Consider the following 20,290-nt stretch of genomic DNA (forward strand, 5'->3'; position numbering starts at 1 on the left):
GTACCTCATTGCCGACTCAGCCTACCCAATCTCGACCGTTACAGTACCCCCGTTCAAGGATAATAGTCTCACTAAAGACCAGCGCGACCTCAACACCTGCATTGCTCATGTTCAAGCGTGTATTGAGCACTGTATTGGAATGCTCAATTGCGAGATTCGCCTGTTCGTATTCGGACCCAAACATATCATGCCGACATCAAGAAAGCCTTGAACTGGATTCAGCTTTGCGCCAACTTCTTGATCTAGCAAAGAATGTCGTTGTGCCCAAAGCTGTATAGCCTTGAACTTGACGAATCACCATGTGGGGTTGATCCATTAGAAGAGACTTATCACCAATTGGCTGGAGGGCGCTTCCGAGAAGTCATGACCAGAGAGCTTATTGCGGATCGCGTTCCTCGAGGAATAAACCCTACCTTGACTTTATTGCATGCTTCTTGTGAAGTGAGGCGACACGCGAAGATCTTCGTTGAGGTCTTTGTGAAGCTTTGGACGATAGCGTGGTTTTGATGTCACTTTTGGTTGCAGTAGTAATAATGGGATGAGCTTGAGGCGTGTCCTGGTTGGTGACTGGTGGCATACGTTTAAGTTGAGCTTCGATTATCTGCGACATAGCCATCAGGCGCAGCTGCTCATTCCTGGCCTCTGCCAGTTTCCGTGTTTCCTTGACCAACATACAGCCTACAAGCATAGCTTCCGTACTGGTGGTAAACTTTGGCTGGCGAGGTCGCTTGGAAGCTCTTTCAGAGTCGTCATCGGAACTGGTCACAGACGTGGGGCTTTCGGTCGAATTCTCGTCCGCCTTCCTCTTGCCAGGGCGTACTTCAGTTGTTTCTACTCCTACGAATCGCTCTGCCATATCAAAGAGCGCCACCGTCTCGCTTGAGCCGTCTTTGGTAACGATGAATCCCAGACGATCAATGTTGTAGGGGGTCACCTTCGACGAAGTGTCTGATTGGACGAGTGAATGTCGCCGACCTTGATCCAAGATTGTTTCCTGATGTTTAGTAGTACGTATTGGATTTAGTGGCAATGCTTCATAACATTCACCTCTCAAACGCGCGGGATGAAGCACAGAAAGGTACCTGCTCTTGTTGCTATTCCTGCAGTAGCTGTATGTTACTTTTATTCAGCGATAAAGAACAACCTGCGCTGCTGTTGTTCGTGCGATTACTGTTCGAGATGGGGTTCGCTGCTTGTTTGGATTTTGATGTCGGTGTGTTACTATTCAATAATCTGGTGTCTGAAAGGCGTTTGGTTCTTCCTCGCGAGGAGATAGCCACAGTCGAGATCCTATTTACTATTGTTGCGCTCATGGATGCCTTGTGATGGGATGAGAGGAGAGTACAGGGCGTAGGCAAAGGTTAAGAAAGAGAGGAGAGAGCTACTCAAAGAATCAAAAAATCGTCTGGCCATGATCTCGGTCTACATGCATCTCGACACCCTCTGCTCCCCCATAGAAGCATCATGCATCCTCATATGTGCCTCTTCTCTCTTTGCTTGTTGATCGGGAGCGGGAGTCCTAAGCGCCCCATCGGCTTCTAAACCCTCACAGTATCTCTTTTCCTGGACCGATCTCACCGTGCTCACGTCCGCCAGCGCCTTGGCCAGAGACGAGCGGTCAGAAGTAGGTGTCACGCAGGTGTCGTCGCTCACAGGGTCGGTGCCCGGGCCCGATTGGCTGCGATGTTGATCAATACGCTGGCCTGAGCGCGCCTGAGCAACGGCACGAAATGAGACAGTAACGCGAGGGGATGATGGAAGTGAGGCAGGCTTGTCGTCTATGTCTGGCAATTCCAAATACTGTTCATTACGAATAACTTGTCGAGAGACCAGCTATCTGTTCCTCCTCTTCGTCTCTCACCAACGCCCGCACTTCCTCCCACTTTTCATCTGAAGCGCGCAAATGAGAAGGAGGGGTAGGAGGGTAGGAGTACGGCGAGCAGGGACAGCCTTGTCCTTGCCCTTATTCCTGCTTAAAAGCAATAGAGAAAAGATTTATAGGAATATGGAATAAGTCAGAGTGAGTATAAACAATCACGAAGTGCTGTGTACCTCGCCATTGAAGGAAGACCACCAACTTCGTGAACGTCGGCGTCTTAGCGAGGATGTTGTCCAATGGATTCTCTCTTGCCTCTTTTCGCGAAGAGTCTGGATATCGCTGTGCACATCATCGCCAGTTGACCTCTTGCCTGGTTGATTTTTGCGACGCTTATCGACCATCGTTTTCCACCGCTTCCGGACCGAAACCCATGAAATTTTCTCCGGGTCGAAGCCTCCTTGAAGCAAAGGCTCGCTGATAAATCTCGGCCTCAAGTCGTCCGCCATTTTGGTGAACGCCATCTGATTTGTTACGCACTTAGTCTGACCGTGGTCGAAGAGCAGGCGGTGGTTGTTATAATCTTCAGTCCACTCGACCATGGCTCCTAGCTGAGCGTCGGTGAAGCGAGAGCCAATGATGGAATCATTGGGGGGCATTGAAATGAAGATAAGAGTGATTTGACGGGAATGTGCGGATTGAACAGGTCCTCATACCGATGGTACCATGGTGTTGACCGATATATATTTGCCATTCTCTGATTGCAAGGACCACTCCTCAAGCGCAGTTTTTTTGTTTTGTAAGGATTGATAGCGTGTTCGAGCGGGTGTTAAATGGAGAATGGCAGAAAAAGAGCACGACTACACGTATGAAAAATGGTGTAGCTTCTCAGCAATGCTTGAAACCTATCTTGCTCTTGCCGAGTTTGGGCAACGTGTTAAGCGTCACGGGAGTGATCTGAGAAAGGCGAGACAGTCTTGGTCCGATAACTCGAGAGAGCGCAACAGCTCTCCTGCGAAGGGAGCGAGCCAACTGCGGCTGACACAATAAGCCCTCGCAAGGTCGGCCTAGGGCAAGCACTTGGCGATGAGGAGGCAGGTCTCTGGGACGTCAAAGACAGAGTCGGGCATGGTATATCTGATGAGAATGCGATTGAAGCTAGAGGGATATGCATGTAGTCTACCTCAATGCAACGCTTGGGTCATATGAACACAGCGGGCATCCCTGAAGCTTATTCCTGAAACCATCGACGTCTTTCTCGGTGGGATTACCACCAATCTGCCCACCAGTGGCTTGCCTGTGCCTGAAGCAGCGGATTGCTGGGCAGAGTAACGAGGAAGCACACATCGACAAATGACAAGATGATATACAGACTCGCGTCGGCAACCTGCACTCAATGCCTCCCGGTGTGATGTAAGCAGTCATTCCATCCTTCGGTCTTCCTAAAGCTTCTGGACGTCCCTCGTTGACATACGCCTCTCACTGGCTGTTTCCATCGATGTATCCACAAGTTCACGCGATATATGATATTATTCATTTCGTCTAGGTGCAATGCTAAGAGGCACTAGGTCATTGGACTTTCGGAAGGCTGAGCCGCATGCGTGGTCGCTGCTGCTGTAACCACTCCAGGTGCTCTGGTATCTCCTGATCAGCATTCTTCTCATGGCCCGGCGACATGAACTCGACCAGCTCGATCTTGGGCCAGTGCTGCACAATCCACTCCATCTCTCTCTGACCCAGCGCTGCCTTTGCCTCTATTGTGTTTGCATAGACCGACCCTCGCAGCTCCCTTAACTCCTTTAGCCCAGCCAGACAAGACATATATCCTCGTTTTCCCTCCTTCAAATCCTCCAAGGCCAGGAGCCGAGGAAGAGAGACATCCTGATAACGATAGGCCCAGCGCTGAACAGTCCCATAGTCGCCTTCAACGTTGATGCCGAGCTTCAAATCAAGTACTCTCAGGTTGGTCAAACATCCGATCTTTGTATAAAATGCCTCAACGCCCTTCCAGTACTGTTCCTCCTCCAATAAGTCTCCTGTGCCTCCACGCACATATTCATCGTCCTTTCTGGTGTGGCCCATTTTAACAGCGATGCTCAGATGTTGGATCCGCTCGCAAACCCAGTGTGATGTCATTGCATCCTCCAACGAGATAGCCACCTTCCATGGGTGCAATCCAGTGATTACAAGATGTTCTAGTGCGTCGCACGTACTCAGAATCGCATGAATGGAGTCGCTCCTGAACACCTGCGTTCCTGAAAACCGAATCCTTGTCAACGCTGTCGAATGTTTCTGCAAGGCAACTGTCATCCTATTATCAGGTCCTTCAAAGTAGTCCTTGATACTGCATGTCCTCAGATACTGCTGCCTCATCGTATCCATGATCATAACAATGTTCTCCTGTGCCCATGAGTCATGAACCGATAAATGCCGGAGTAATGGACAACATCGCTGTAGGGTGCTTGCGACAGTATCGATCCCGGCTGCTGACAAATGCGGTACGTCCCATCGTTCCAAGGCCGGGCATATCTCCAGAACCGCACATATGAGCTGTGCTCCGTATCCAGGATGAAACGTTGGCATATGCAGTTCCTTCAAGTTCTCCAGCGGCCCCTGCCTTAAAGTCCATGCAGCCTCCATTCCCTCCATTCGGACCATCGAATACTTGAACTGCAAACATTCGATCGCCGGTGGAAGACTGCAAAAGACTGAAAAAAAGGTCCGTAATGTAGTACGGTCATGCTGTCTCCCTGTCGTGAGTCGAAGGTGCGTGAGCCGCGAAAGCTGTCCCAGAGTTCTCCTCAAATCCCTGAGAATCGTATCATCGTCCATCAAATTCAGACCCGAGATACAGAGATGCGTCAAGGCTGGATTTGCAGCCGCGAGCCAGAGCGGCGGAAGATGGGCCTGCGTGAGGTATGATCGCGGATAAGTCCGTTCGTAGTCCATTGAGCAGTGGAGACGCGTCAGCCGGACGAATTGAATCGTGGGAAGTTTCGTCTCTGGCTGTGAAGTTGAGCAATCCGATCCGTTGGCCTCGTCTCGATTTCTGGGATAGAGCACGCCCAGAAACGCAGCCTTGGCCTCCAGTTGTCGGACATGGTACGCGTTTTGAACCAGGGCTCGGGCGTTCTTGCTGTTGTGCCACAGTTGCACGAAGCGATCCTCCTCCAGGAGGGGCAAGAATCGGTAGAGTTGTGGCGTGTAGGTCTCGTAGAGAAGGTAATTTGTTTGCCTGAGCTGAGAAACATCATGTAGGGACAAGTATGGGGCCAGAAGAGCCATAAGCTCAGGCAGACTGAAGAACTGCTTGGTGGACATGAACATGGAGAAGGATGAGGGATGAGGGGCGAGCGATCTGTGCTGCCTCGGAGGTGAATCCGTACCAACGTTATCTTGTGTAATGGAGATGGTTTACCCCCGACACGCACCTCAATTGCCAATTGCCCTTGTGTCATTATCACGCGCACGAAGACCTTAAACGCTCTTCACGGAGCACTTCTAATGAAGCTGGTTTCCAGGGCTGTAGTTGTTGTTTAATACGTTAATGCTATAATACATAGCAGCAATGTACTACAAGATCCAAATGCTCATTGTCTATGTCCAATAAAAGCGATGATGTACACTGTTCCGATGTTCTTTATTTCGAGTTTGCATTCCAATGTCTCTATTCTTCCGATCGGATCCAAAGCGTTCAAACCTAACAGAATGCATCGCAAATGAAAATGATTCAGTTAGATTTCCATTTTCGATTCGAATCCTTCATTTAAAATCAAAGATCGAAATCATAAAGAAAAGGAAGGGATATTTGTTTCAAACACTAAGAAAATCCGCCGCTTATGACAGAAAGAAAAGAGAACTGATTCTCCCTCGATCTGGGGTTGGCGAGATCTTCAACTCTCATGAAACGCTATCCTACAACATTCGCAAGCGTCTTAAAACAAGACACAGAGCAGGCGGCAGGAATTTGATTTTCCACATTTGTAACGAGCAAGCGACCAACTTGAGTTCCGACTTGCGAACAAGAAGGAAAGGCAACAGATGCTCTGACTTAAAAGTGGGTTGTGTTGGAGGGAGGGCACGAAGGATTGTGGAATATGAATTGAATCCATTGATGATACACGCGCATACCTTTTGCTACTTATTCGGCACAAAACGACGACGACGACAGGGATGAAGGTGAAGGGATATGAAAGGAAGGGAAGGGTTGGGTGAAAAAATCGTTTCCCAGGATTTCTTTTATGCTTTGTTTTGGCAAAGAACGCACATTTCTACGGTCACAGTGCTTAAGGACCGCGGCTGTAACCCTTACGATCGCCCCACTTGGGCGGAACCCTTCAAAGGGGGGAGTCTCCATCATCCTCCGCTCCATCATCTCTCGTCACCAACGATGTCGACCAACAACACCACGTATGTCAAGGACAAGGGCCTAAATAGCACAGCTAGCTGGAACAAGGAAAAACAACAAGTGGATTTTGTTTTCAGCTGGATATTTTAACATAATCCCCTATTTTTTCCCTGCCCTAGAATCGTATCCGCACCGGGTAAAGTCCTTATCGCAGGCGGTTACCTCGTCCTCGATCGCGCATTCTCAGGCCTAGTCATTGCTACAGACGCTCGATTTTATACCCTGGTTCGATCCAGCAACCATGCGCGTGCCTCGCCCACTGCACCCTACAAGATCACGGTTCGATCTCCACAATTCGATAACGCGACATGGAATTATTGCACCTCATTCAACGGCACGGATGCGCAGCTTACTGCAAGGTACTATTCTGCCTCGTAGACATACAACTGGGCTCAATGGAGACAACTAGCTGTATTCTCTGATGCTGTACCCTTACCGCCTTGTTTCCCACGCATATAGTGAAGAAGACGAGTCGAAGAACACGTTTGTAGAATTAGCTCTGGTGTATTCGTTGGCCATCCTGGGCCAATTGCTCCCCACTGAAAAGATTGCCCAAAAGCTAGAGAGCGGACTGGAAGTCGTCATTGCAGGAGACAACGACTTCTACTCTCAACGGAAAGAGGTATTAACCACCCTGCAATGGTTTTCAACACGGATCGCCTCTCCAGGTCACCATCACCTTCTTGATATTTACAATATGCATTGTATTTGCATTTAATAGCTTGATGCAAGAGGACTGGTATTGAACACGGAATCATTACAACAGATCCCCCTCTTTTCATCAACCCACACCACGCTCAGCAAAGTACACAAGACCGGACTCGGCTCCTCCGCCGCTCTGATCACCTCGCTTGTATCCGCCATTTTCATCCATTTTGAAGCCTGCGACCTCAAAAACGGCCCCTCCTCAACCAGTACACAGTTGCTCCATAATGTCGCCCAGTTTGTGCACTGTTTAGCTCAAGGAAAAGTCGGAAGCGGATTCGATGTTTCATCCGCTGTTTGGGGAAGTCATACCTACCGCCGATTCAGCCCCAAGATCTTGCAGGATGTGATGAACCAAGGCGCCAAGGACAATATCCCTGCTCTCTTAAAGGTCCTGGATCCAGAGCAGACAGCATGGGATAATACTGTGATTCCATTCAGGCTGGCCCCAAGGCTCCATCTCATGTTGGCAGACATTGATGCAGGAAGCCATACGCCCACCCTTGTTTCGAACGTGCTCAAGTGGCACAAGACAAAATCGGAGGAGGCCAATGCTCTGTGGACTAAGCTAGGCGCAGCAAATGACAATGTAGTGGAGCTGCTCAAGAGACTTGACCAGACTGCCAAGGCACATCCTCATGAATACGATGTTGCAATTCAAAAAGTCAGCGCGATTCCTGCCTCAGAATGGCCCACGCTGGACGACAAGGATGCCACCGTCGCGCTTTTGGTTCAGATTCATGCTGAATTCTCGACAGTTCGCAACTATTTGAGGGAGATGAGTCGGCTGTCGAAAGTTCCTGTAGAACCGGAGGAACAGACACGTCTTCTAGACACCTGCTTGCAAGTACCTGGTGTTCTCATGGCCGGTGTTCCAGGGGGTAAGTAGTGTTCCAGGAGAGCTAGTCCTCAAACCTGCTTCATTAGCAGTATTACTAACTTTCTGTCTGTGTGTTATTCGTTGTCTAGCTGGTGGATTCGACGCGATCTTTTGCATTGTGTTGTCAGAAGAGTCTAGGAAGGGCGTCGAGTCTGTGTGGTCGAACTTTAAGGAGATGAGCGTGGGTCCATTGCTTTGCAAGGAGTCTGCAGAGGGTGGTCTGCTGCTGGAACTGAGCCAGGACCATGGCAACAACAAGCCGATCCGCAATCAAAGTACCGTGGTCCAGCGTCTTCTTCAGCTTTAATTCTTAAGAAAACCGCCGTACTTGATCTTGTAATAAAGATATCCCTTACAATTAATCCTTTCTCATTGCTGGTACACGACTTACAGCAAGAAAGGGTGATAAATGGACGAAAGAAAAGGGTCGTTGTGCCGCCGTGTTTCTTTCGCAAGCAAGCCAATGGGCAGGCGATGATGACAAACTCTGTCAACAGCGCAGCGCGCAGTGTACGTCACACCAAAACAAAAGTGCTGAACCTTGTCCCCCAAAGCAACCGACAATGGCTGGCATGGTTTAGTTAATCGCATTGTTTGGGTAGTAAACGCTTTCTCCGCCCCCACACTGCACCTGCAACAACACAACAAACACTGCGCATAACTGCAGTTCTTGATGGCAGCTGGCTGTTGCCAGCCGAGAGACTACGTTCTGCGCACTGACAAATACCGCTGAATGAACAAAAAAGAAAAAAGGGCGTACACATCTCCAGCAAGATGGGAATGGATATACATGCATTGTTCACCACGATCAGACCCCGGATGAATTCAAAACGCCGTTCTTTCATTCTTTTATGTTTTTCTCTTTCTTCTTTTTTCCATTCCTCCTTCCTTTCTTTATCCTCTTTCTTCCCCAGCCGCTCATTCACCTTTGACAAACGCAGGAGAGGGCCCTCACTTCTCGAAGGATCAGGGATACCACGACTAGAGGAGCAAAAACGACAGACAAGACACCTCAGATAGCAGCACTTGCTCCCAGAGACAACGCAGCATAACGTCTTATCTCAAGGTTCGTTCTCACTGCGACCAGTCCGTCTCTTTTCACAAACGCACACGGCCACAGCGATTACCAGGGGAGGGACAGATGAGCATCGTGGATATGACATAGGACATTAGACATTGGGCAATGGACCAGCGGACAGTTCTCTTTTTTCTCGGGATATCAGATTCGTTTTCGGCAAATCTTTATTCTGAAGCGAGCTGTTGAATACGTTATGGGCGACAGATGTAGCGTGGCATGGCATGGCATGGCATGGCCGGGGCTGAGATCACAAACAAACGGCAAACAAACGAGGACGCGGACAACAGGCGGTCGGAAGGAAAAAAGGAATATCCGCTGTAATCGAAATCAAAGCATCAACACGGGCTTTTATTTTCCGATCGTCCCCCGGCACATACCTCTGCACCGTGCCCTCACAACATATTCCCCACGAACCAGGGACGAGTTCGTCAGCCAGAAGAAAAGGAGCAAGAAGCGCCAGAGGGGGAAGAGGACGGCTGGCAGCATCCAGCATCAGTCAATGGCATAAGAGGCAGGAGGGGAGGAAAGAGCGGGATGCGCTTGCTGCGTGCGAATTAGTGGCAAAACCGTCATTTTTATTTTATTTTATTTTATTTTATCTCCAGGAAGGTACAGAGACCGAACAGAAAAAAACCCGTCTCACCCTCCTCTTCCCTCTTTCTCGTCACTTCTTTTAACCGCTTCTTTCTTTCGTTCTGTCTCTCCCCTCCCCGTCTCCATCAACCGCTCCTTCGAACTCTCCACACTGCTCGCCATCCCCGCTCTTCTTCCCCTCGCCCAGCTTACTGCCTCGGCACACCAGGGCCAAATCGATCGGTCGAGTCCTCACGCATTCTGACAAATCGATCGCAGAAAAGGCGGCGCTCTCGCAGCCACATACCCCCACACCGTCTTTGACAGCTCCATATCAGAACCGCATATGAAGGACCCCATCAGCTGCGGCATTGTCCCCTCACCTGTCCTTGACTCCTCTGCCTCTGTCTTCATGGCCTCCAACACCACCAACACAGTGACTACCACTGCCAGCGCCAACACTAGCGAAACTTCGCGTCTCTTTGGCAAGGCCAGATCCAACTCTTCCCGCCGCAGAGCCAGCATCGACCACCAGACTGGCAAACCTCACCACTATGATCACCGGCGGCATCATCACCACGACCCTACTAAGGGTCGCTCCCCCTCACCTCCCGAGGGTGCCCGACGTCTCGCGGTTGCGGATCAGCAGGTCCTCAAATACAGCGCGGATAATGCTCAGATCCATGTCCACCGTCCTGCCAGACAGAGCTGGCCCTCTTTTCTGATCCAGCACCAGCTCGTTCTCTCCTGCTCCGTGATCCTCGCCATCTTTGCAGCCCACGCCCTAGTTCTTTTGGAGGAAGCGCGCAAAGGCCACTCTATCGACTGGATCGGAAGTCTCTCGGCGATCGTCCCTCCCCCGATCTGGCAAAACCTCCCTCAATCTTGGACTAGGGCTTCCTCAGGCGGACCTGCTATCGTCAAGAAATGGGATGGATCCAAGGCTGGTGTCTACAGCCCTAACGAGTCTTGGTCGTCTTTGGCAATGGGACTGCAGTACCAAGAGATCGTGGTCGATGAGGTGACGGGAGCGAAGCAAGTACTTTATAGTAAGGGATGGAACGATCTATACATGGTTATGGTCTGGGTCATGATCTGGACTGCCATTCGTGAGGCGGCCATGAGCTATGTCTTCATCCCCTTGGGTCGGTCCTTCGGAGTTGGTGAGCTCAAAACGAAGAAAATTGGGAAGGGTAGTGAAGCTACAGTTTCATCAACTGCAAAAGCAGGATCGGCAACAAGGAAGCCTGGTGAGCCCGCGTCGCCATCAGCAACAGGAATAAACACAAAAACGGTTCAAGGATCGGGTGATGCCAATAGGACGGAGAGTATCCAGCAAAAGAAGGAGCAGCATGCACGCGAGGGCAAATTACTTCGATTTGCAGAACAAGGTACGGCGCTTCGTCGATGGCTTGTTGATCTTTTCTGGGTACCCACATGTAGGAATGGATGGAGATGTCCCCTGGTTAAGAATAGACTTTATGCTCACTCACCTTCTATACTATCTTAATTTTAGGATGGTTGGTGCTCTACGACGGCTGTATGTGGACCTTCGGCATTGTAAGTGCATGCACGCATACAGTTTTTTCGTTGTATCTCTCGCAATGTATGTACATGCAACTGCAGCACGACCCAAGCTGATCTCCTTTCAAATGAACAGTATCTGCTTTACCACTCTGCCTATTGGTCCGACACGACCTACTACTGGCGCGATTACCCCAAGACGCACCTGGACGCAACCATGAAGTGGTACTACCTCATCCAATTCGCTTTTTGGATCCAACAGCTCTTACTCGCCATCCTTGGAATCGAAAAGCGTCGGAAAGACTTTCTCGAGTTCATGATCCACCACATCATTACCTGTCTTCTTATCGGCTTCTCCTACTCCTGTAACCTTACCTCTGTCGGCCATGCTGTCCTCTGCGCCATGGACTTTTCTGATATCATCCTCGCAGCCTGCAAGATGCTCAAATATATGCACAAGGATCAACTCGCTGACGTCGGATTCGTCTTCTTTGTGTTCACTTGGATCCTCTCGCGCCACTACTATTACGGCGTCATTATTTGGTCCACTTTTGCCGAGGCTCCCAAATACGCGGCCATGGGTTGGGACCCTACCAAAGGAATGTATTTCACGCCCAAGATCTTACAAGGATTTCAGTTCCTACTGTGTTCGCTTTACATGGTTCTGCTGTTCTGGCTGGCGATGATCATCCGTGTGGTTATAAAGGTCCTCAAGGGCGGGAATAGCGAGGACGTCAGGAGCGAAGATGAAGATGAGGAGGAGGTCAAGGTGGGCGAGGTGGAGAAACTGAGGAGTGAGCCAGCACTATTGGAAAATGTCTCTCTCGCCGCCAACGGAACCCCTGCCCTCGCCTGATGAACTTTTAGTGAAAAAGCACTTGTAACATACCTATTTAATAACAATTTACCTCCATCTTGATATCTCTCTATTCATCTGTCATGTTCATAACACCCTTATTGTGGCTGCACTGAATTTGAGTCTGGTGCGCATCTTTCATCTTTTTCCGTGTCCCAACATCACCATCAATATCCACACTGCGAACGGTCCGTTGGATGATCCTTTTTTTTATTGCACTCTTTCAATGTCAAAATGAAAGAAAAAAAAAAAAACAAGTACTCCATTCAGTGTCTGTGCTTGATGGTGGACGGCGCTAAGCCAAAGTTTTCGGTGACAGGCATACCCATCTCACCGCAGATGACCTTTATCATCGCAAAGTGGTGCACCTAACGATGTTACACAAAAACGAGCGAGATCAGCATTTCGTGCAATGGTTGAGCCGTACAGCCTAGACAACAAAAATCCATTTAAACTAACCGCATGTAGACTGCAGAACCAGAGCTCGCGACCAAAGGTGGTCTGAAATTTGACGGGCGGGTGGGCAGGGTCGATCGTCGCATGAAGGGTCAAGGCTTTGGAGAGGTCCGTTGGTGTCCCCTCTGACGGTGAATTGCCGCGACGACATTCTTCTAGAACATGTTGGAGTCTTGAAAGCTCCTTGATCGCATAGTCCATATCTGTCTCCATCGGGACCTATGTTTGTTTTCCAAGAATTAGATGGAAGGTAAAGGATTCTTCGATAGTGCCTTGTGAATAGCCGAAGGTGTCCAGTAATAGGAGTCTTCACTGCGTTACCTCTCGTGACCTGGCGTCGTAATCCACAGACCATTTGTCCTTTGATGATAGACCCTAAGTTAAAAAAAAAGATGCAAGAACCCATTAGCAGTTGCACATCAGGCTATAACCAAAACCAGTTTCATGCGCGTCCTTCGATTCAAGGAAAGCCCCTTCTCTGCGTCATCTGTCCATCATGGACACATAACAAACGAAACCCCCTGCTTTTTACCTTGTTGGGCGGATAGGTCGATAAGAGCAGTCGATAATGATCATGAAGATGCCGAACATGTTTCCCAATCGTGCCCTGACATGCCAGCTTTGATGGCTTAGTGTACATCTCCGAACGTCTACATACCCCCGTGGTCGCGTGAGTACCTAAGTACCGTTCAAGATCAAAGCATTAGAGTCGAGGCGCTCTCCACAATAAGGTCGCCACCATCCCCCCCCTCTTTTTCTCTTTATTGTACCCATGCGCACTTACTTTCATTTACACCTCGATCCACAGAATCCTCTGTGGTATGATGCCCGTTCGTATGATGCCCGTTCGCGTGATTCCCATTGACGCCCGCCTTTTGCTGATGTCGCTTCTCCTGCTCCTGATGTTCCTCCTCGGCGACAGCAGCCTTCAAAGACTGGAGTAGCTCCGCACAGTCCTGTAGTGAGCGTGCCGCGACTGTAAAGATATGCTCCAGGTCGTTCTCGCTCTCGTTCTCTGGTTCATGAGTCAGTGCTGTATAGGACCCGTTCATCGACGCTTCCGAGCCCTTAGCTGCCACAGTCGCAGAGGAGGAGGAAGGCGCCTCGGGGGTGGTAGTGGCCATAGTGAGAAACGAGGAGGCGATGCTGCAAAAGTGCGGAGAAACAAAAATGAGAAAATCTAGGCCGAGCCCGATATAGTTGTGAGGTGGAAGGTCTGGAACGTAAAAAATAAAAACACAAACTGCTGCTGAATATGATGACTGGATCGAGATGAGGTAGAGGGCGTTTGCGATGAGGTTGATGAGTAATGGCAAAAGGAAGAGGAAGTTAGCAAGGTCAAGGCAAACCGGTGTGCACAAAGACTTCTCTGTGCTCCTTTTTTGTATTCATCTCCGCGCCTAACAAATGACGCCATCAGTCAACGCACGTGATGCATGTGGGGTAAAAGATCTTGTTTGTATTTGGCTTCAAAGGGCTGTCGGGAACAGTGGGATGGCGGTGGAGTCCTGGCTCGCGGCCTCGCTGTCCGTGACCTTCTTCAGCAACAGCCTCGCCTGCGTAATCTCAGGCACAGGCCCCATCAGCTCTCGTCGCACAATCCCATACTTCCAGATCAGCTCTCGGGAGAAGCCCTCGTGCGCCAGCATTTCCTCCAAAATATTGCGTGCGTTTAGGAGCCCCATGTTTTGCTTCAGGAGCCCCAGCAGCTGCTCCAGTGCTGCCTCATCCTCCGCCTCGTCTGCTTCGACCATAGTGTCCGGCCCCTTCTCAGCCGCAGCAGCCGCCTTGCCTTTTTCTTTGTCTGCTTTGGACCCTGGCGCCAAGTCTTCCCATTCCATATCCGAGCAGTCATTGTCGTCAGTTTCACCTACGACCCTATTGGCACCCTCAAGACGCTGCTCCTTCAACAGAACCCCTGTTCGTCTCAGTTCTCCATCCTTTGTATCGTGATCCTTGCAATCCGTCCGAGTAATCCACTCCAGAACCGGCCCTGCACGAAGATTCACTGAGATAAAGTCCCGAGGGAGCACCGAAACATCGAATCCGTTCATCGCTAGCTCGCCCCGGAGATGCCGACTGACACCCCGCCTCCTAACCTCACTCGCCAATCTATTGAACCGCTCGGCATAAATCCGTCCAATTCTCTCCTGTGGAAACGGATCCTCCAGTGCAATCGGATCCTCCTCCATCCTTCTAGTCGCAACCGCACCCACTTGCCTTGGCTTGATCGGCAGCGGTAAACCCGAGGTCACAAACTTCCATGACACGCGAATATAATCGACCTTCATGCGCAGCTGGTACGGGTTCTCGTTCTCCTGGTCTGACACCATCGTGTACTTCATAATAAAGTCCTGATCCCCAATATAATGAACACCCTTAGATAACATGAACTTGTACTGCTTCTTCGACGCCATGACTACATGCCCGACCGTATGCACCAACTGACGTGCCTCCTCTGCGAGGGCTGCGGCCGTCATCCCCATTCCCGTTCGTGCATTCTGTGGTCCCGTTGTCCCAGTCAGTCCCAGTACCCTGCGAGTGAACTGCGCCATGTAACTTTCGCCTGGTTGTGACCCCTCCTGAGGCGTTGTAGTGCTTCCCACTGCCATTGTCGAAAACAGAGAAGACGTACCAAGCGCAGAAGAAAAGACGTTGCGGACGGGTTGCATCTGGGATAGAGGCGTGATGGGTCCAGGCCTGGCTAGCTCCTGTTGAATCTGATACTCTGTGCTTTGAATCACACCAGCCTGTGTAATACTCGACCTACGACCCCTACCTCCACCCACTGTCTCGGTCGCCGTGGTGCCCTGGCCACTCGGCGTCCCCGATGAAGAAGCCGACGCGGCCTGTTGTAGTCGCTGCTCCTCCCAGATATTCAGGTCCAGATTCCCCAACGTATACTCACTCCACTCATATATTGGGCCACCATCCGGTCCCAGTGTCGCGGACCTCGGAGATGGTCCACCTCCTGGCCGCCCGTCGCCGTCGACCGCAGCAGGTTCAGACTGTTGAATAAACTCCAGGTAATTATGTCGAATATCGTATCGATTGAACACTACTGTGAGAGGGTCATGCTGACGGTTGAGGGTGATGCGGACATAGCAGGCTGTGAGGTCATGCTTTCCTCGAGGGGTGATGGATCCTGCAGGCATAGCGTGCGCTCTGCGGGATGTTAAGGAACCATCGACACAGTCGCGAAAGCCTTTGGAGATGAGGCGGAGGCTGGCGAGGACATGAAGGCTGCAGAAGGAACAGACAAGCTGGAAGGTTTCGACCGGAAGAGAATCCATTTGTGCAAGGTATGAAATGAGTGTCTATTAAGAGGTAAGGAATAAAACCGAGTTGGATCGAAAAGGCGTGAGGGTGAGGAGGTGAGGAGGAAGGAGTAGAAAAGAAAAAAAAAAAAAAAAAAAAAAAAGAGGAACGTCTAGTGAGGCTGTTGTATATAGGAAGGAATGAATGGCAGCGCTTGGATTCAAACGTGGCGACCCACCGAATGTCCACGGCAGGAAAAAGGAAAAATAAGGTTGCCAAACAGAACCAACAAAATTGGTCGTATACACAGCCGAAGTACCTTTGCTTGCCGAAGAAGACTCCATACATGTCCGTCTACCTCGGCAACCTGCCCACCACAGCCACAACAAACCCAGCCTGTTCCCTAGTTTGTGCACTTTGCCGGAGGAATAGGGCCACAGCGTACTTTACTCATAGATACCATGTGTGGTGCCGATATAGGATGAGGAGTGCAGTAGATCCGATTGATGATAAACGGTATGTAGGGTAAAGAGTGGTTGCAGCTCCCCTCCACTCCTGCCCATCCATTTTGCATTCATGCTGGAGAAGGCGAGAAGAAAAGAAGGCAGCCTTTTGTCTTTAAGAAGATGGAGAAGGCGACGATGCTTCTTTATACGCTTACACGCCTATCGAAAGGCTAAGGGGTGTGAATACGCCCAGGAACAAAGGGGCTGGAGAGAGTCGCCAGGAGGTGGTTTCAGCAGGACGCCCAGGACGGAAATGGCAACCAAGGGCAAGCGACAGAGCATAGGAGGAAAGGGGAGGAGTCACCCAATCCCCCCTTTTCCTTACTCTCCAGTCGTCCATGTTCAGCTCCTTAAAACAAAAGGCCCCTTTATATTTCTAGCCATTGCCTTGGCTCCCAGAGGACGAGCGGATGGTGCTGCTTCTTGGCGGATCCCCTGCAGGTGTGCGAAAAATAAGGCCGCTGCTAAATGTGCTATTCCTGTTTTTTGGAACATGTAGCAGCCATTGTAATATTACATTTGTAACTGCATCCGGACACATGCGTGAATACATGGCTCCCCAAAGACGTGAGCATCAGGCACCTGGATGGACAGGCCACGATAACCATCACTACCATCATCATCACCACCGGCACCGGTGCTCCAACCACCACCACCATCCCTCCTTCCGCTCTCTTTCCTTCGCTCTCTTTCTTTCATTATTCTTTTACTTTTTCGTTCTGATAGCCTGTACTATTGGTTCTACACCTCACATACAGATCTACCGTCCATTCTCCTTCCCACTCTGTGTCCCAGCTCGTCCCATCAGATATCCCTGCACGACCCTTGCCGTCTCTTGCAGCTATCTCCGTCTCGTTACTCAAAACCGTATTCCACGCAGATCATCACATCATCATCAACTATCCGCTGCAGCACCATCATCGTCATCGACGTCTTCGCCATCCTCTTCGCTTTTCATGTTCTTTCATGTGCCTGCATCGACCCGTCAACTGCATACCGCCTTTGTTTTTCTTCCACTTTCTGCTTTCCCTCTCGATCTCGTCTTTGTTTCCGCTCGTTCCTGGCATTCGTCCTTCTCCACCTTCACACTCACCCCTGGATAGCGTCCCCTCCACAACCGATCTATCCTTTGCTAACTAAACCGCCCAACCACGGAGAATATACTATATTGTCCAGCACATTTCGCAGGTCTCTGTTCAACTACCAAACCACTCCTTTGTTGCCTTTGCAAACTCAAGAACAACCTCAGTGCATTGCATTGCTTCCAGCCCTTGGAGACTTAAAATCGTGAAGCAATTGGCCAGCCCATACCTCCTGGGCAGCATAACCTTGAAAGCCTCATTCCAAACTCATTCACATAAACGATCTTTCGCCATGACATCGAGTGGAGGTGGTGGATCAGCCTTGTCATTCTCAGACAGGTTCTTTAGGTAGGACAAGAAAGGGTTCTAGAAGAAGTCTACACCCGCAAGTCGCTTTCTGTCTCTGATTCGTAGTCCACCCTCGTTTGCAATGAGTGAATCTCGAATTCCTTGGACTGACTTGGCTGGCCTATGCTTCTTTTCCCTCAACCACACTACCCCACACTACCCCTTTCCTGCGACAGTTACGAGACGTTCAAGGTCCTAAGGGTGCGAGAGTAAGTATTTTGACCCGATGTGGTTTGCTACGGCGTGTGCTTTGTCCTCTTTTTTACTCCCCGCAGCCCGCGCCATTACCTCACGCTGGGAATCGCAGCTCCAGCGGACCACATCCCGCCTCAGGCCGACTCAGCATTCCTGAACAGTTGACATTTACATTGTTCCTCATGTATTTTTAGCAGGCTGATCTGTTTCTGTCTTGTCTGTAGCTGTGTTATGAGGGCTTGAATGGACCCAATAGTAAACAAGGAAACACTTTTAGCTGCCCTGAAATGATCCGACACTGAGCAGTCGAGAGCACAAGAGCAAACAAACAAAACACAGAGTTGCACCCACACACGGAAGGGGGGGAAGAGCCAGCGGACTATGGCTCTTTTTATGGTTTATGGGCACTAGGGTCTCGTGACCCTCGAGCGGGACGGACGCGTTGCGCGCAGTGCGGTCAACAGGCTGTGGCACGCCTGCACGCCTGCACGCCTAGGGGGATCTGGCGTCAATAAAAAAAAAAGCGGCGCGGGTCAACAGCCACGGCGACCAAAAAAAAAATCCCGCGCGCCGCACTCTGAAACCTGACGAGTCGCGACGCGCCAATTACACAGCGTTCACCGACCGGCGCATACATCTCGCGACTAAAACTGACCTTCTTCTCTCGCTCTCTCTCTCCCGCTCCTCTTTTGATTCCGCCCTTTTTTTTTCTTCCGCTGACCATCGTCCTTTTTGGTTGCAGTCGGCGTCTTGGCGGGCTCTACCGGCTATTTCAGGCTGCCATTCTTCTATACATTGCCACGACCATCATTTTTCAGCAGCGGTACCTCAAGACCGAGAACATCATCAATGGCAGGTGAACGGGAAAGGCTGCATGCATCCGCAATAGTACATAGCAGGGACAGTAGCGCATAATACCCACTATATATTTTCAAGGACTAACTGAGTAATTTTTCTTTATATTTGTTGTTTTCTCAGGGGCAGTAAGGGTTACATTAAAGGCGCCCGCGGATGGCATTGGCACACCAGGGTACTGTAATTCAAGCACATCGCCATGCATCTACTGGAACGAAAACGATATTCTTTACAACCCCGGTGTCGAAGGAGCCCTGATCACGACCCGCGCAGGGATCACTCAATATGGCCCCTTCAACAACCAATCCACTGCTGCAAGCGCTCTCAGCCAATGCAATGTCAACGTGCCAACAGTTTCTGATTGCGATCCACATAAAGCGCCGTCTACGCTGCTGCTTTCACCATCCGTCATGGCTGATATCGAGCGGTTCACTTTAATGCTCGAGCACTCGATCCGTGGTCAGGCAACGGGCCTACAGATGCGGTCAGGAAATATGGAATCTGGACTCCTGCGCGACTCTGTAACAGGAGAGGTGCTCAAGACCTTCACTGATCAGGGTCGACACGTCCCCATCACCACATCTTCCTCGTCCGAAAATACTGTCCGCCTTGCCGGAGATGTCATGACCGTGGACGAGTTCCTCAGGGCATCAGGAATAAATCTAGATGAGCTGTCTCAAGCACCCAATACTGCTGATGGCGAGACTGTTAGGCAAGCAGGCGTTGTGATCATCGTTGTGATCCAATATGCCGCCAAGGGCTGGGACCCCAACAGGATTAGCTATGAGTATCTTCCCAAGGCCATTCCTGACCAAGAGTACAAAGCCATTGAAACCATCCGTGATTTCCAGACCGGTAGGCGAGTTGAGATCAACAGGCATGGGTAAGATACGCGAAAAATTAACTTTACTGCAATAACCATAAACATTATTAAAATGGGAACTCATCATATCCTCCACTCTAATGCCCTGATACACAACATAGCATCCGCATCGTCTTCACTCAGGCAGGGGAGCTCGGACAGTTCTCTCTTATGACCCTGCTGACGAATCTGGTAGCTGCAGTGGCGTTGTTCAAGGTCGCCAATATCATTGTGGAGCTGATGATGCTGCGGCTCCACCCACAAAAGAAGGTATACGTCCGGGCAAAGTTCGAGAGCACCAAGGGTACTGATGATCATAGAAAAGATCCCAAATCCACGACAAAAGTCGCTTCCCGACAACCACTGCATGAGGAAGTCTCTATTCGTAGCCAGAGCGAGATGGAGCGAGGCTCGGCATGCTCTATTTCCGACCAAGAGGATCGTCGCCTAAATGACCGTAGTACCTCTAACCATGGACTTCAAGATGAGAATCAATCATTCAAAACGGATGACTGCCACAGAGATGAAAACAGTGACGATGAAGAAAGTGGAGACGAGCCTGTAGGATCAGTTGGAGTTCGCCGAAGAGTAAACAGGGCGGGACAGGTATCAGGAAGCTTCGCTTTAAGCTCGTCGATCGTTCGGTCAAGGAGAGCCCATGCTTCGTTCGGGATCAGCACCTCGACCGACTTAGAGAAGCGTTCGCAGACGCCAGCGCCCTCGAGTGGAACTGCTGACATGGGATATGACTCTTCAATAAAACTAGATGAAGAAGTCATTGCCTTTGACTGGAACAGGAACGGATCGAGCTCAGCTTTGAGCGAAGTTGGCGTACCTGGCGTTGATTGGTCATCATCCCGACCTGGATCCATCCACGTTGCGAGACAA

The 20,290-nt window shown here is 50.3% G+C and overlaps 7 protein-coding genes across 7 annotated transcripts; 3 read left to right on the forward strand and 4 right to left on the reverse strand.

Moving 5' to 3' along the window:
* Positions 1 to 409: 409 nt before the first annotated feature.
* BC939DRAFT_502102 (uncharacterized protein) lies at positions 410 to 2,475 on the reverse strand (the record flags this gene model as incomplete). Its single annotated transcript, XM_051560249.1, has 3 exons — positions 410 to 994; positions 1,579 to 1,800; positions 2,053 to 2,475. 3 exons carry the CDS (start codon positions 2,473 to 2,475, stop codon positions 410 to 412), a joined length of 1,230 nt encoding a protein of 409 aa, XP_051413371.1.
* Positions 2,476 to 3,385: 910 nt separating this feature from the next.
* BC939DRAFT_476099 (uncharacterized protein) lies at positions 3,386 to 5,143 on the reverse strand (the record flags this gene model as incomplete). The annotated part of the gene is made up of 1 exon (XM_051558562.1): positions 3,386 to 5,143. The coding sequence occupies one exon, from the start codon at positions 5,141 to 5,143 to the stop codon at positions 3,386 to 3,388; it is 1,758 nt and encodes a 585-aa protein (XP_051413372.1).
* Positions 5,144 to 5,425: 282 nt separating this feature from the next.
* Positions 5,426 to 6,018, forward strand: BC939DRAFT_447939 (uncharacterized protein). Its single transcript, XM_051555166.1, has one exon. The coding sequence runs from the start codon at positions 5,478 to 5,480 to the stop codon at positions 5,991 to 5,993; it is 516 nt and encodes a 171-aa protein (XP_051413373.1). The 5' UTR covers positions 5,426 to 5,477; the 3' UTR covers positions 5,994 to 6,018.
* Positions 6,019 to 6,206: 188 nt separating this feature from the next.
* On the forward strand, positions 6,207 to 8,116 carry BC939DRAFT_502104 (phosphomevalonate kinase; the record flags this gene model as incomplete). The annotated part of the gene is made up of 5 exons (XM_051560250.1): positions 6,207 to 6,226; positions 6,344 to 6,583; positions 6,684 to 6,846; positions 6,946 to 7,810; positions 7,899 to 8,116. 5 exons carry the CDS (start codon positions 6,207 to 6,209, stop codon positions 8,114 to 8,116), a joined length of 1,506 nt encoding a protein of 501 aa, XP_051413374.1.
* A 1,359-nt stretch (positions 8,117 to 9,475) lies between these two features.
* BC939DRAFT_447945 (TLC domain-containing protein) lies at positions 9,476 to 11,997 on the forward strand. Its single transcript, XM_051555167.1, has 3 exons — positions 9,476 to 10,851; positions 10,977 to 11,020; positions 11,121 to 11,997. The coding sequence occupies exons 1-3, from the start codon at positions 9,807 to 9,809 to the stop codon at positions 11,838 to 11,840; spliced, it is 1,809 nt and encodes a 602-aa protein (XP_051413375.1). The 5' UTR covers positions 9,476 to 9,806; the 3' UTR covers positions 11,841 to 11,997.
* A 33-nt stretch (positions 11,998 to 12,030) lies between these two features.
* BC939DRAFT_122224 (uncharacterized protein) lies at positions 12,031 to 13,592 on the reverse strand. The gene is made up of 5 exons (XM_051550001.1): positions 13,081 to 13,592; positions 12,829 to 12,974; positions 12,618 to 12,671; positions 12,300 to 12,515; positions 12,031 to 12,208 (listed from the first exon to the last, which is right to left on the reverse strand). The coding sequence occupies exons 1-5, from the start codon at positions 13,418 to 13,420 to the stop codon at positions 12,107 to 12,109; spliced, it is 858 nt and encodes a 285-aa protein (XP_051413376.1). The 5' UTR covers positions 13,421 to 13,592; the 3' UTR covers positions 12,031 to 12,106.
* Positions 13,593 to 13,765: 173 nt separating this feature from the next.
* Positions 13,766 to 15,589, reverse strand: BC939DRAFT_476103 (uncharacterized protein; the record flags this gene model as incomplete). The annotated part of the gene is made up of 1 exon (XM_051558563.1): positions 13,766 to 15,589. The coding sequence occupies one exon, from the start codon at positions 15,587 to 15,589 to the stop codon at positions 13,766 to 13,768; it is 1,824 nt and encodes a 607-aa protein (XP_051413377.1).
* Positions 15,590 to 20,290: the final 4,701 nt, after the last annotated feature.

The sequence above is a fragment of the Gamsiella multidivaricata genome (assembly GCF_025024155.1).
Source record: "Gamsiella multidivaricata strain RSA 2152 chromosome Unknown BC939scaffold_24, whole genome shotgun sequence".
Classification (NCBI taxonomy): Eukaryota; Fungi; Mortierellomycota; class Mortierellomycetes; order Mortierellales; family Mortierellaceae; genus Gamsiella; species Gamsiella multidivaricata.